General features: G+C 52.2%; 1 protein-coding gene across 12 annotated transcripts in view; it reads right to left on the bottom strand.

Annotated features, from left to right (window-relative positions):
• Positions 1–2,243: 2,243 nt before the first annotated feature.
• AFDN (afadin, adherens junction formation factor) overlaps positions 2,244–15,063 on the bottom strand; it is a 135,974-nt gene continuing 123,154 nt past the window's right edge. For 10 of the 12 annotated variants that reach the window (XM_067011143.1, XM_059082995.2, XM_067011144.1 and 7 more), the window contains 4 exons: positions 11,514–11,627; positions 8,077–8,353; positions 5,011–5,098; positions 2,244–4,192 (listed from right to left, as the gene is read on the bottom strand). In XM_067011143.1, coding sequence (XP_066867244.1) covers positions 4,039–4,192; positions 5,011–5,098; positions 8,077–8,353; positions 11,514–11,627 — 633 coding nt within the window. In that variant the 3' untranslated portion in view covers positions 2,244–4,038. The remainder of the gene's footprint in view (positions 4,193–5,010; positions 5,099–8,076; positions 8,354–11,513; positions 11,628–15,063) is intronic. The other 2 variants (XM_067011150.1, XM_067011152.1) reach the window with 1 other exon arrangement.

Genomic DNA, 15,063 nt, shown 5'->3' with positions numbered 1-15,063 from the left:
CCTCCTAAGTTCCTGGGGCTGACTGGGCTCCACTAGTGTCTCCGGTTGCCACAGGAGGTGGGGACCCTTTCTGAGAGGAGACGTTCAGGGGGAAACCAAGCGGCACCCGGTTTCTTCAGTGCCATCACTTTAATTGTATTAAAGATCGATTAAACAACTGGAAAGAGTGAGCAAGAAACGCCACAAACTACCAGGAGAAACGGGTTCACTGAAATACGTCAAACTCTACGTCCCAAGACCGGGAGGCTTTGGGGCAGTTCCCATGACTGTCAAACCTTCAAGTACTCGAGCAACGGCAGCTAAAGAACAGCAATCGGGACAACCAACAAGAAGGCCCCGACCCCCGGCGACGCCTCCTCACTCCCTGTTCTGGACGCGCCGCGTGCAGCGCGCCACACCCCCTGCCCAGCTCAGGCTGTCCGCGTGTTCGGGCCCACCCCCGTGGAAGAAAATCTTGGGGGACACAGGGCTTTTCTCAGGCTGTACAATTAACCTAGTGTTTTCCAGGTCTCTCCTTTCTTTGTTGTTAGATTGCTTAATGTTTCATACTATGTTGTAAAAATCCCAGTTTGCAGTTGGAACCATTGTCACCAGTTTAGACTTAGGCCATTTGCACCTGTCTTCTCCATAAAGGATAAAACACACAAGCTTTATGAGAGCAGTAAAAGGTGAGGCTTAGCCCGCCGCAGGCACGTGAAGATGCTGCTGCAGCCCTGCAGACACGCCGCCCACGCTCCCCGGCGGCACCTCCATGAGCTCCGCCCGCTTCCCCCTGGACCTCGGCTGTGCCCCGACCCCGGCCCCTCCTCCTTCCCCTCCCCATCGGCAGCCCGTCGTCCACGTGGGTCGTTCAAGCTGGAAACCCGCCGTGGGCAAAGCCCCAGACGTGCGTGGTCCCCGTCACCCCGCGGACGCCGCCCGCCCTTTCTCCCCGCGGCGGCCAGAGCCGCCCTCAGGAGGGCGCTGGCTTCCTCCGTCACCTGCTCGGAGCCAGCAGGAAGCTGCGTGTCCGCCCCGCGGCCCCCGGTCCCCTTGCGTCGCTCGGGCGCCCTGGCCCGTTGCTCTGAGGGCAGCAGCCTTGCCTCAGGGTTCCCTTACGCCTCTAACAGTCCCGTCTCCCAGAGAGAGGGCTGTTTTCTCAGTCTACCATCTCCGTGATTTCAACCGGGTCCTTCTAGTAAACCTTCTAAGTGCCCTGGACATCTTCTTTATGCAAACTCATAGTTACTATGCTTACGTAAACGAACTATGCATCTCTGTCGCCCAAGATCTGCTTTGGGATACCCGGGTGACCAGTGACTCACAGGTAGGCCCTCATAAGGCATATTTGTTGAATAATCTGCGCAAGAAATTGGCTTTCATCTTCCAATTTCAAGTCGAATATGTATCTCTGGGGTTACGTGACTTCTGTGAATAAACTGGATGAACACAGGCAAGAGAACTGGTCACTTTGGGTACCTATTTCCCTTCTGCAAGCCATTCCACCTCAGCTTTGCCAGGGCCTAATGTTACCCTAAAGGTGTAGCTAAACCCTTGAAATCAGCTTTCCGCAGGCAAAGCAGAGAGGAAACCACGGTCCCACGGCCACACTGGAAAGCTGTCCGGTGCTCCCTGGGGGGCAGAGCCATTACTGCCATTAAAAGCAACAGAACTGTGGCTCTGGGGTGAAACGCAATCAGTATCAACACCGTCTCTTTCCAGTTTTCGTCCTCCCGACTGCAAGTACCTTTCCGGGCGTTAAAATAGACTAAGAGCGAACACTTACAGTCCCAACACGTTCACAGCCGGTGCCACGAGAAGGTCTCCTGCGTTTCTACCACCCAGACGCCCCTTCCTTTGGGAAAGTCTTTCCTGAGACCCGACGGCCCTGCTCAGAGGCCACGGTGAAGGTGGGCACGCAGGCGGCCACGAGCCCCTGCCCTCAAGCACGCGGCACAGGCATCCTGTCCACACCCGGGCAACGGCGGGGCGGCGTAAGCGAGCAGCAGCCTCGGTGCCCGGCAGGACGGAGCAGCCCAAGCGCAAGGGGGGTCCTGGACGCCCGCAGGCTGAGCACTGGAGCCGCGCGGCCAAGGGGACCCGGACCCCCTGTTCGTCCGTCTGTGCGATCGGGACGCAGAGCGCCCTCCCGACAGACACGGAGTGACGCCCGGTGGGCGGATGAGTGGACGGGAGGGGGAGACAGGGGAGGGGGACTGAGAGCTCGAAGGCAATCTTTGCAGCACTGTCCAAAGAGCAGCAAATACACTTAAATACAAAGTTTATTAAAAATACGTTGCCAATGAGATACAGTAGAAATGGAAAACTACAGCAGTTCTGATGTCTTCTCCGTAGTAATGCACAGTTATGGAAAGCACTCTTACACATATTCACATTTGACCTAAGCGTCCAAGGACGGCCAAATCCACGTGTACGGGTTTACAACCACACATACCAATATCCCTGCGTGTAGATATTTACATGTACTTGCATGTGCTTAGGTGTATTGGTTGTTTCTCTCTATATGAACAGGATGGTAGTTCACCTGCGTCCTTTGCTTTCAGGAAGGTGTGGCTTCAGTCCCCATCAGGCTGCCAGTGCCCTCCAGACGTTCGGCAGGAGCGAAGCATGCAGATCCTTCATAAACACTGAGAACCACTCTACGCTCTTACTGCACAAGGGAAACGGTAAACGCACTCTTCCGAATACGCACCCGACCGACACGGGAACGATTTACGCTCGCGGTTTAATGACTCGTCACACAGCTCTCATCAAAGTGCGCGTGTACTCTCCTAACACGCCTACTGGTAAGAGAACATGGTACAGAAAAGTCATCTAGACCCACAGGAGGGCTTGTCGAATAGAAAACCCGCTCTTAATCACGATTTACCGTTTGCACATCACATAATATAAAACAAAGTGAGGCCCGTCTCCCCGACACCAGCCACCTATTCACAGCTGAGGAAGTGACAGTGGTATAACTAATAATTCAATGCATGGAAATTAAATAACTCTATCAGAAAGTAAAAAAATAGCCGCAACTGCCATACGAACTTTTCTTCCAGTATTTAAATTACAGATGCCATGCGCAGTCGAACCCCTTCCTTTCCCTGACAGCAGATCGATGTAAATCCAGTTCTTTTTCAAATTTTGAGTTTCTGAGTTGTGCTCGAGTGTCACCTACGAAGCTCTCATTCTTCTTAGACATTTTTGTTCCTATTCCTGTCAACACTGTTCCGTAGTAAAGATGTCCTCTTCTATAGATTCCCTTGGAATATCTGAAACAGTTAACTTTCTGACGTAACTGCCATCTTCAAAATCACCAATGACTTACCGGTATAATAATAATCTGATACTTATAAAAATAAAATTTCCTAAGCTTAAATCCTCAAAATCTTCTTCTTGGAGAAACTTGTTTTAATCAAATACTAGAGCCGATCCGGAGGGCTGTCCCCGTAGGGAGCAGGATGGAGCATCTTACTTCGGGGACGCGCGGGTCCGGGCTGCTTCCTGGCTGCAGGGACAGGACGCCAGCTGTGGACTCCTCGGCACACAAGCGCGTCTCTGCGTGGTCCCTCCTGGAAGGTGAAACCTGACCCTCCGGCAAAACTGACTGCAGGTGCCGCTACACGGTGCAGACGAGAGTCTGCGGAGTTCAAGCTACTCTGAGAAGCGGACAAAAGGTTTCAGAGAAAGAAGAGAAGTAGGATTTCTCTGTGCCCCTTGGGGGGAGACAGGGGAGAAGCAGCATCTCATCACCCTCTGCTGCCCTTCTCTCTGCTCCCCCGTCAGGCCCAGACTCTTAAAGAGAAACTAACAGAAGAAGTTATCTTCGTGGGAGTCAGTCAGATCATGAAGAAAGCAGACAGGGTCTACATTGTAGAAATGACACTCTCTTGGTAAAATAAAATGGAATTTCTTAGCGCTGGAACGCTTCCAAATGCCAATGCTTCTAGAAACAGGAATCACCAGTGGCTTGGGAAGGTGGCCCGCCCCACCCTCGGGGCAGGCGCAGCCCGGAAGCACGCGAGAGGCCTGCGCTGGACACAGGGGCCTTCCTCACTTCGTGTTCAGCTCGTTCTCCAGCTCCGTTAATTTGCGAGAGGCTTTCACTTTATTGGAGACATCGTGGCCTTGGGAGAAGAGGCGCTGGCGCTCTCTGAACGTCAGGTTTTCAGGGGCTCCAGGACCCCCAGGTACATCCGCGTCTTGGCTGCATTGGAAGGAGATGAAAAGGGTTACTGTTCAAACTAGAAACAACCCGACAACCAGTAGCGAAGTTTACATAATGGGCAATTAAGTGAAATTTTCTAAGTGAGTGACTCATCCTTTGTTAAATCTTGTCATTCTCCTGCCTGTGGGCTGCATTTAAACCCATGTAGAAAAAGGGCGAAATGTTCTCCTTACTAAAATGTTAACTTTCTCCAGTCATACCCAACTCTCAAAAAGCTGGTTAGCTTCAGTTTTAGCAAGCAGATCATGCTCAGTAGTTAAGTTTAACTAAAGAGGCATCGTTTTGAAAGCCAGCATTTTAATGAATCCTACATGTATCCGAGAGGCATCTATCAATATACTAACTTAATAAAAAGTTATAGTAACATGCTGAAGATTTTCTGGATTAGTTCAACGTCAATGACTTAAGAACTGTTTGGGCATCAGCCGATCTGACCAAAACCTAGTTGAGGACGTTCGCTGAAGACTGAGGGAGAAGCCTTTCATAGGCCATCAGGAAACCTGGGCTTTTCTACCTTGTTTGGTGGAAGCAAACAGCAATGTGTCCAGCTGCTTCTAAAGTTCTGACCAGAAAGCCTGGTACCTATGCACCGTCTGAAGCAGAACTATGTTAGCAACACAAGATAAAACAAAGCCTCTGTGCTCACGCAATTCTGTACAATGAGAAACACCTGAGCTGACAACGAAGTCTGAAATTTCAACCCAGCCTCGTAAACGGTGGTGCAAGAAAAAAGTCCTTAAGGGCAACGAGACACTCGTCCAGTACAACTTCAGTTTCAGCAAGTTTCAGCAAAATACCTTTTAGACAGTTTCTCTCTCGGATCCCGATAAACGTCATGGGGGGGCCCAAGCAGCGTTCCGGCAGATCCCACGTAAGAGTTTGGTCCTTTTCCATAAAAGGAAAAGTCAAAGTTAAAGTACTTGCATTATTTCCAAAACTTCACTCATGATGAAGATGCAGTGCTCATGAGGTCTTTAAGTCCTGAATAAAGAAGCAGCCAAAGGCTCTTCAAATCAGTAAAAGATCCCTCGACCGGAAACTCACATCCCTCAGGGGCCGGAGCAACCCAATCAGGACCCTCACAAGGTGCTAAATACCCGGCCTGCCGCCTTTTATTATTAGAGAGGAAACCAGCATAAGTCTTCCGGGGTAACAGCCGAAAAGTTCAAAGCAGGTAAACTGTGTAATTATCATGAATTCACAATAAAAATCCACAGAAGACTGACTTAAGTGGGGAGATAGCAAAATTTTTCAGACACTCCTGACACTAAGAATTTTCTTACAAAATCACAGAGAGCAAACGTAACCCAAAGATTAACAAGTAATGCTCCTCTTTTCAGGACAGCTACTGAATTGTTCCCCCACAAAATAAATGGCTATAATTCTTAAAACTTTTGAAAAGAATGAGGTACTAAAACTCCCTAACGTTGGATACTAACGCTGCATATACAAAATCACTGACAAAATGAAAAGGAGACCCGAAGCAGCGTATGGTGTGACTGTCCAGACGCCTGGCCTACGGCCCGGCCGTAACCGTGGGCGAGAGACGTGCGCCGGCCTGGGACCGGCTGCACACGCTCGTGTCTGCTGCAAAGGCTGCTGAAGGTCAGGAGAGACGATGCACGTAGGCAGCTTTAGATGCATATCCGAATATAAGGTAATAAAGCCACTAAGGGTGCACGATTAAATCAGTACTGAGGTATTTCTGTTAACTGTTGGCATCAGCAAGAAAATCTCACGCTCTGAAAAATCGGCTGCTTATAACCTGGGGTGGAGGGATAAACGCTCAAAGTGCTCAGCAAACACTGGCGGTGCACTGGATTAAACAGGCCACAAAACGATCACAATAGCTCAACACTAAAACTATCCTTTTCAGACAGGTTGCACAAAATGAACGCTTGTTTCTTCTCTCCCTTAATAAAAGGAGCGTCTGACGCGCAGCCGTGTCTGACGCGTCCAAGACGGAGCTCAGTCACTTCTGACGGGCCCTCCACGCACCGCATCCTCCCTCGTGAGTTAGCGCAGGCCACCGGCTCATGGCCCGGGAAGTCACCCCCCGCAAAGACTCAAAAGATTAAGGAGAAACACATCTCTAACTTCAAGTAATCTGCTCCGGGCCTTTAGAATAAATTATTTGCAGAGTGGAAAGCTTTCCATTTTAATTCTACATTTTTCCTTCATTTTGCTTTAAAAACGTGGTGTTTTATCTTTTGATTCAAGAATACTTGCTTCTTCCCACTGGTAAAAATCAATTCTTGAAAAATTTCAGAATTTTTAATCAGAATACCAAATAATTTCAGCTGACTATATATGAAGTAACACTACACGTTTTTCAAATCATTTTCAAAGGGCTTTAGGAAAGGACATTTTTTAGCACGTTGCTATGCTAAAATTTGACATCATTCATTCTAATCTGTATCCTAATCCTGTTCCTCACAGCATCAGGGGAAGAACCAAGTCCAGGCCACAGAGGCTCAGAGCTGAACAGGGAGAGACAATGGGAGAGAGATGGCGGACGTGAGGCCAGAATGCAGACAGCTCTGTACTTTACGAGGAATCCTCACGAAGCAGGAGCGGCCAGATGCAGGGTGTAGCCTGCCGCCATGTGGTACTTTCAGTGTGAAATAGAGTAAGGGTTCGTGATGTGACTGAAAGCCCAGATGCTTAGAAGGGACACCTCACTACAATATCCCTCTCACCAAACCTCCTATTTATCTGTGTCACGACACTCACAAAATGTCTAAGGTTCAGCCTGTAATCTGATGCAAGGGGATGGATGGCATCTTGCTTCAAAAATTGCTATTATCACACAGGTCTTTAAAGGTACCACATTCTAGATATTTACAATAGAAATTCTACACAAAGATTTAATGTTGGCTTCTAAGTGACTCGACCTAAGGATTATCTACTAAACTTTCCAAGTGAATCAGAGCTCTGACTCAGGTGGCAAGAAAGATCCTAGTAAAACTCGTTGAAGAGTCACGGTTACTTGAGTTTGATTATTCAGTTCTTTTAGAACTGCCAGGAGCCCGATGCACGGACTCTGTAGAACCGAGAAGACTCCACTTGAGAATGTTTACTGCCAGCCTCCCAATGTGTTTAAAGTGGCCAGGTCAGGCTGAAGTTTGAATCTCGATAGCGCACAGTTGTACTTTCAATCTAACTTTCAGCGCTCTCTCCAAAACTGATGAGGAACACGGCCTGCAACACCCGTGGGTGTGCTCTGCGGTCCCACAGAGGGTCACGGCCAGAGGCGGCCGCACGCCCCCGGGGCCTGGCCAGCAGGGCCGGCGTGTGAGCTTGGGGGGGACTGGGAGGGCGGGGGTCTGCCCCACACCCACCCCAACAGGGCGGCTCAGCCGGCAACACAAAGTTCTGCGCGTTTGTTAAACAGCTGGAAGTACACAGGGGCCGACGGCACCAGCGACAAGAAGAAATTTAACTGTGGACGCCGAGATGCTCGGCCGCGCACCCGCGTATTTGGGGTAGGGGACGAAGGCCGGGGACGACAGCACTTCACGCGATTAGGGAGACGGACGCGCGCTGCCGCTGCCGGCCGACGGAGGCAACGGAGCGGTTTCCAGCGCAGAGATTGCGGCTGGCGCCCTGAGAGGCGCGCCGGCCTTAGGCTGCGGGGTGCAGCAGATCAGCACGCCCAGCCCGGCCACCCAGAGCCCCGCTCCATGGCGGGTGGCGCGTGCCCAGCGGAGCGGAGGGGCCGGCCGGACAGACGGCAGAAGCTCGGTTTGTTGGCAGGGGGTGGGCGGTGGTGGTGGTGCTCGGGGGGCTGGAGAGGAAGACGCCATCGCAGGCCGGGCACCGCGGTGGGGGGGAGGGCCTGGAGCTGGAGGGCGCATCCTGACCTGCCGGGCCGCCGTCCTCCTCCTCCTCCTCCTCCTCGGTGTAAGCCACGAGCTTGGCAGTGTACAGGGCGTCGGGGGAGAGCACCTGCGCCTGCAGGTAGGAGGCGGTGCGCTGGGGCGGCGGCGGGGGCCCGGGGGCGGGGGGCTCGTAGCCCCGCGGGAGTGGAGGGCGGCCCAGGCCCAGCTCCTCGGGCTCCAGCAGCTGGCGCTCGGCCTCGTCGTGCTGTCGGCGCCGCTCGGCCTCCAGGCGGCTGTAATACCCCTCCTCCTGTCGCCTCTGTGGCAGGGGACAAAAGCGCAAGGTCAGCGGGCAGGAGGGGATGGGCCCGCCCCGGGTCCCCAGCACCACGGCGGATGGACCCGGACACCGTCGTCCCTTGGGACTCGAGTCTCCGATGCCAGACTGCGTGGGGACGGGGAGGGAGGAGTGAAGGAGCCGTCAGGGCCCCAGCCCCAGGTACCACATGGCTGCCCCATCCCCAGCCGCTTCTCCCTCTCTCCTTCGTTGCCGGTAGGACAGTAACTTACCTGTTACTGCTGAGTTTAAAGACAAAGGCACACCAAAACTAGGCTGCAACTGCCTTTCTACAGCTGGCACTTCCAGAAGTGCAGCCCTGCGTGCCTTCCCACCGAACCCCGGTAAACTGAGAAGGGAAGCGAATAGGAAACCCCATAGGAAACCCCGAACCGTAAAAAACATTACTCATCTTTCCAAGGTCACAAGTAACCAATATGCCTTCCACAGTTCTTAATAAACTCCCTGCCAGACAGAAAAGTGAGAGAGCCAGGCAACAAGATATTCAAATATATTTTGACAGACTGTACATTTTTTCTGACATATATCTGCACAAACTACAGTCGACAGTGTGAATTTAACATTGAAAAAGGTTAACAGCACAGTTTTGTTAAAGATTGACAAACGTTTCAGAACACAAGAAAAAAGTGAAGAAGAAAGGAGATGAAAGCTGAAACAATAATCTGCCTTAACTTGAGGAATGTCCAATGTACAGAATGAAGTACGGTGGACTTGAAATTCATCCAGTGGAAGCTGACTAATTTCAGGGGCCCTGCTGGCACTGGGGTTAGAGCTTTAAGTCCCCATTTCCCTCCTTTGCACACTGTGTCTTCCCCCTACTCCCTCCACACACACGCGAGTACACAGTGGGCAAAGCTTCACCCTCTGAGGGAGGAAACACTAAGAACAAATGCCAGCCTCAATCCTGGCCCTGGGCCCCGTTTCTCACTTTATCTTCTTACACGATGTTGAGACACCCTGAAGGAAAACCATCTTTACCTTATTTTCTACACAAAATGAGCGTTCTCTTAGAGCGGGGAGTTAAATCTGGAGTGGCCTCTGCAGAGTTTAAGTGGAGTTGTGAGGAATCTTACTATTATGGGAACAAAGCTCACTTGGTACATTTTAGGGAAACCAAAACATGTTCTTGCAGTTACACTAAGAGCAGGTACACAGTCACATGAATCGAGAAGCCTTCACTCTACCCAAAAAGTGAACGGCACGCTTTCCTATGACAGAGCAAACCCATCAATTTTGGACCTTCTCTATAAATAATAGGTTACTTGGCTTCTTTTCACACTGAGCGCTCAATTATAGAAGCAGTTACCCACACACAGGTGCATCTGACATAGTCACGAATTGTGAGAACGCACACTGGGAAAAAGTCAGGTAACCCGGGAGTTTCCCAGCGTGGGGGACACGGCCTGGCCGCCTCCCCGCGGGCACCGCTCCCGGGTGGCCGGGGGCTCAGGCAGAGGCGGGACAGCACACCCCTGCGAGCAGCCCCGCGACAGCAGCACGACAGGCACTGTAGAACCCGGGTCTAGTGGCTCAAACTGTGCAAACCCCATTTCCTTGGATGCGTTGCTGACTTTGACAGGCTCGAGGGGAGACCCCACGCTGGGAACTGCGCACCTCTCCTGGCACAGCCCACAGCACGACGACGGGAACGGTATCGGCCGACAGACTGCAGACGTGGCTCGCTTCCGTGCAGCTGTGCCCACGGCATCTACCTGGCTCGCGTTACCCGAGTCATCCGCCACTTCCACTGTCTTACTCTCCGCCTGCTGCGTCCCCGCAGATCCCATCACTACCAGAGCCCCCGCTCCCTCCTGCAGGGAGTGCTGTGAGGGTACTCGCTGGACTTTTCCCACCAGGAGCCGTGACCTCCGAGCTCCCGCCTTCACAGAAGGGAAGGGACGGAAGGCCAGCTTCTCCCACACCTCGTCCAGGGACCGGCCGGCCCTGGACAGACCCAGCAGCGAGCCCGGAGCCGCGGGGACGCGCCCACAGACGGCAGGGCCTGGAGGGCAGCGTCACCAAGCGCCCATTTCTCGGGGGAGCTCAACCGTGCTGTCATGTTAAAAGCAATTAAAAGGATTACCTGAATCTCAGAAACCCACATGTGGAAACAAAGCAGTAACTCAGGACACCTACCAGATTACACACCGAATTAAATTTCCTTCTATCGTGTTTTCTACAAGCCATTTGCTCTCTTTACCATTGACCAGAATTAAGCTATAAAATAACCTATTTAAAATCCTTAAGGTTAACAGAGTGACTTCCTAGTTTCCTGTCCTTCCCACGGCCCAACCTCCCTGTGAACTGGACACTTGTCACCTTCACAGTGACAAGCTGGATCCTGTCCAGCAAAGACCAGAGCCCCGAGCACACAGAGGCCCACAGTCCACAAGCTTGAGTGACAAGACTCGGGGGAGAGCCAGGGGGAAAAGGGGGAGGGGGGACAGCCTGGAGGAGGAGGAGGAGGGGGGACAGCCTGGAGGGGAAGGGGGGGGGGAGAGCCCTGAGGAGGGGGAGGGGGGACAGCGGGAGAAGGGGGAGGGGGAACAGCCAGGAGGAGGAGGAGGAGGAGGAGGGGGGACAGCCAGGAGGAGGAGGAGGAGGAGGAGGATGAGGGGGGACAGCCGGGAGGAGAAAGGGGAGGGGGGGGAGAGCCCGGAGGGGAAGGGGGAAGGGGGACAGCCTGGAGGAGGAGGAGGAGGGGGGAGAGCCCGGAGGAGGGGAAGGGGGAGGGGGGACAGCGGGAGAAAGGGGAGGGGGAACAGCCAGGAGGAGGAGGAGGAGGAGGAGGGGGGACAGCCGGGAGGAGAAAGGGGAGGGGGGGGAGAGCCCGGAGGGGAAGGGGGAAGGGGGACAGCCCGGAGGAGGAGGAGGGGGGAGAGCCCGGAGGAGGGGAAGGGGGAGGGGGGACAGCATGGAGGAGGAGGAGGAGGAGGAGGAGGAGGAGGGGGGACAGCCTGAGGAGAAGGGGGGGGGACAGCATGGAAGAGGGGAAGGGGACGAGAGCTCAGAGGACAGGAAGGGGGCCGGGCTGGCCGACGGGGCTCCAGTATCAGCAGCGGCCCCCCCGTGCGTCCCGGGCCCCTCAGCCGCGCACCCCGAGCCCTCAGAGGCCCAGGACCTTCTCTTCGGCCTCGCGTCTGGCCCGCTGCTCCTCCTGCCGGGCCCGCTCCTCGGCCTCCCGGGTCCGCATCTCCTCCAGCTGCTGCTGCCGCCGTCGCTCCTCGTCCTGCAACTGAGGACAGGGCCCCTTCAGTCTGTGCCCGGAGCGTCGCAGCGCCAGACACAGAACGCGCACACGACACAAGCACACGCACGGCTGAGGACAGACACCAGGCGGAGGTCACGGCGGGCACCAGGGCCCGCCACCTAACGACTCTGTCCCCACCGCTCCGGAACTACGCTTCCATCGACTGTGGCCCAGAGAAGGAGGGAGTTATCCTGGACGTCCACGCGTGCAACAAGCACAGTTCTTTCACTAGGACATACTCAGCTTCAGCGGCTCACGGGGAGGCGGAGACGGACTCCAGCGCAGGAGCCGTGAGACACACCGGACCACCCCCGTCCTTCACCCCGGCTCAGTTTCCACCGTGAAGGTCAAGAAAGACTCCCCCCTCTCGTGGCCCGTGGCAGGTGAACATTAGCCTCTGGATGGGGGGTGGGGGGAGGCTCACGTGGCAGCAGAAGCTCCAGCGGGCCAACGGGCTGCCTCGTCTTAGGGACGAGGCTTCTAGCTCTCCTCCCGCCGTCCTGGCCCTTTGCCATCCGTCCCCTCTGGGTCCCACCCCAGACGCCAAGAATTCCTTCCCAGTTCAGGGATCCCCCGAAGTCTGATTCACAGAATGTGAAGCTGAAATTTGGGAGGAACCGTCCTGGAACTCTGTCCTGCTACATGTCCGCCAAGTAACTGTCCATTCCGTTCGAGCACCTTAGTGTCTGGGGCCTACAGCCTGCCTCCCAGGACCGCGTGCTCCATTTTCTGGTGAACTACAAGTCCAAAAGCTTTCCTGCTGTTCTAAAGTTCATCACCTCCTCACTGTCTACTTTTCACCCTTCAGGTTCTGCCTTTCTGAAACAGCACAAAACAAATTTAATACCTGTCCCTCATACCATTCAAATACTTAAGGACACCTTCAAACACCTAAGACGTGTTCGACTCGGCTTTCAGCTCCGGTACCCTCGCGGTCACATTTCTCTGTACACTACGGGTCGAAAAACACCTTAGGGAGCCGTGAATTACAAGTGCATCTGACTAGTAGAGAACAGAGTGAAGAGTCAGTCTCTTTTTGCCATGTCCACAGGCTACAGCTACTTTTGTAGTTACAGCCCAAGGTAACGGCGACTTGGAAAAGCTCGCATTCGCCATTTACTTCTTCTCTGCTCCAGACCTGGGCGAGCGTGGCACAAGAGGTGACTCAAAATTTTAAATTAAAATAGCACTGAGGCCATCCAGTTCAACCTCTAACCACTGCAGGAATCCCTGACATAAAATCACTCAAGGTGTGCTTCAGCATCTATATAATCTCTAGTTATTCTATAGATTATTCACAGCAAACCCAGAAAATGTTAACTTCTGGATCTGAACTGTTGGGAGTGTATTTTTTTCCTAAACAAACACAAAAACAAAACCCGAACAACTTGACTCTTGCTTGGTTTCTGTGGAACAAAAACTGTATCTGGTGGGAAAGTAACTAACTTGTGTCATCACGCTTTTTCATGTCAGCGAACAAATATAAAACATCTCAGAAAAAAACTAAAATTCCCTTCTCAAGGAGACAAATTAATTTAACTGCCTCTTTAGTATACTCTAGGTATAAGCCCACAGGGATACTAGGGTAATTATTAGGTTTTGGAGGTTTTGTAGCAGGAGTAGATGCTAATGATTAAGAAGCAAAGAAGCACGGAAGCAGTCAGAAGTGCCCTGCTGCGTGGGAATGCAGAGGAAAGGACTCACCACAAATTTTAGAGTCATCAGCACAAATTATGGGAAACAGCACCCAAATAAAAATAACAAAATAAAACAGCAATTGATCACATTAAACATCTACAGAAAAGTAATTTATGGAAAAATGTAAAACTGCATGAATGCAACAGAGGTGTTCCTGTTACCCAATAAAGCAAAAACTAATTTCATTATATCAGTACTTTCTAGACCTAATTAAAAACAAGTTCTGAGCAAGAAAGGCAGTATACACTGAATTAGTTCTTTTAAGTTAAATAGGAATATAATTTTAAGAAATCAGAACAATTCTCATAATTAAAGGTACAGAACTTTTTTTTTTTTTTTTTTGGCGGTACGCGGGGCCTCTCACTGTTGTGGCCTCTCCCGTCGCGGAGCGCAGGCTCCGGACGCGCAGGCTCAGCGGCCACGGCTCACGGGCTCAGACGCTCCACGGCACGTGGGATCCTCCCGGACCGGGGCACGAACCCGTGTCCCCCGCATCGGCAGGCGGACTCTCAACCACTGCGCCACCAGGGAAGCCCTAGAATTCTACCTTATAAATCTATAAACAGGCATTTTCTCTTAAAATCCTGACAGTGGTAAACAAGGAGCCTTCCCCTTGTGCTCGGTTTCACTGGTTTCTATTTTAAAGTAGCAAATGAACCAGTGCTGTTAGAACTAAGGCAGTTTCTTTCCACTCTTTGGTAAGCTGTTTCGTGTATTTTCATTTTCAAAACACAGACTGTTTTGTTTTTCAAAAATATGCTGCCTTACTCAAAAAAAGAAAAGAAGAGAGAAAAAAGAGAACCTCTTACTTTTCCCCACATAACAGAGCCGGGTGGTACACTGAGGTGTGTGGCTACGTCTCACAACAGTTAAAGGACGCTTCAACTTAAGTCGGGAAGTTACCGGTTCTGCGAGCCAGTGACTGACAGCACGAACAGGGTCAGGTTACGTGAAAAGCAGACAAGCTCGCTGTTTCACATTAAGGGAATGAAAAGTCGCAGGCTATCAAAACAGTCTAGTGGGAAGTTCTACTGCGGGAAACTAGACCTGAATAGACACAGTAATCATTCTCACGGAGTGAGTCATTCCAGCCCCGACTGAAGCTACTCCAACCAAGAACTAGGCTGGGATTCTGAAAGCAGCACGCAAGCCTGACCCAAGGCCTTGCGATACCGAGGCAGTCCGAAAAAAATAGTATGTTGAGATCTGTGTGTTTGTATTTTATACTTTTGTACCACAAGAATACGGTAATTTCTATCTTTAATTTCATGTTGAAATATCTGAATACAAAACGGGGCCAAAACATCCTTTACTTTTTGACATTTTCTCTGAAAAGCAACTGCAAGTCTGTTAAGCACATTACCCTTTCCCTCTGCAGGCCTTTTTTGCTTATGCCCCCACCCATGAAAAATACTCACCCTAAAAAAACTTGAAGGCCCCCAGATAAAGAGGCCCCCCGACAGGCCGCTTATATTAGGACAGGAGACTCTGGCGTCCTGTCTTAGCACACGCAGCTTCCTGCCGCGTCTCGTCTTGGGGGGAAATTTCCCTCTGGAGGGAGGGCCCTCCCCGTCAGCAAGCAGGGGAAGGGAGGGGTGCCACTGGACGACACCGGCTCTCAGCCCTCAGTCGGTGGGGCTCCCTTCCCCGGGTGCAGCCGCCCCCTTCTCTGTAACTGAAGGAACATGGTTCTGTCCCGAGTTCTAAGGGAAGACCTACAGGT

Source organism: Kogia breviceps, chromosome 13 (genome assembly GCF_026419965.1).
Source record: "Kogia breviceps isolate mKogBre1 chromosome 13, mKogBre1 haplotype 1, whole genome shotgun sequence".
NCBI classification, from domain to species: domain Eukaryota; kingdom Metazoa; phylum Chordata; class Mammalia; order Artiodactyla; family Physeteridae; genus Kogia; species Kogia breviceps.
The sequence above is the reverse complement of the archived record's forward strand: the minus strand, read 5'-3'. Positions and strand labels throughout refer to the sequence as shown.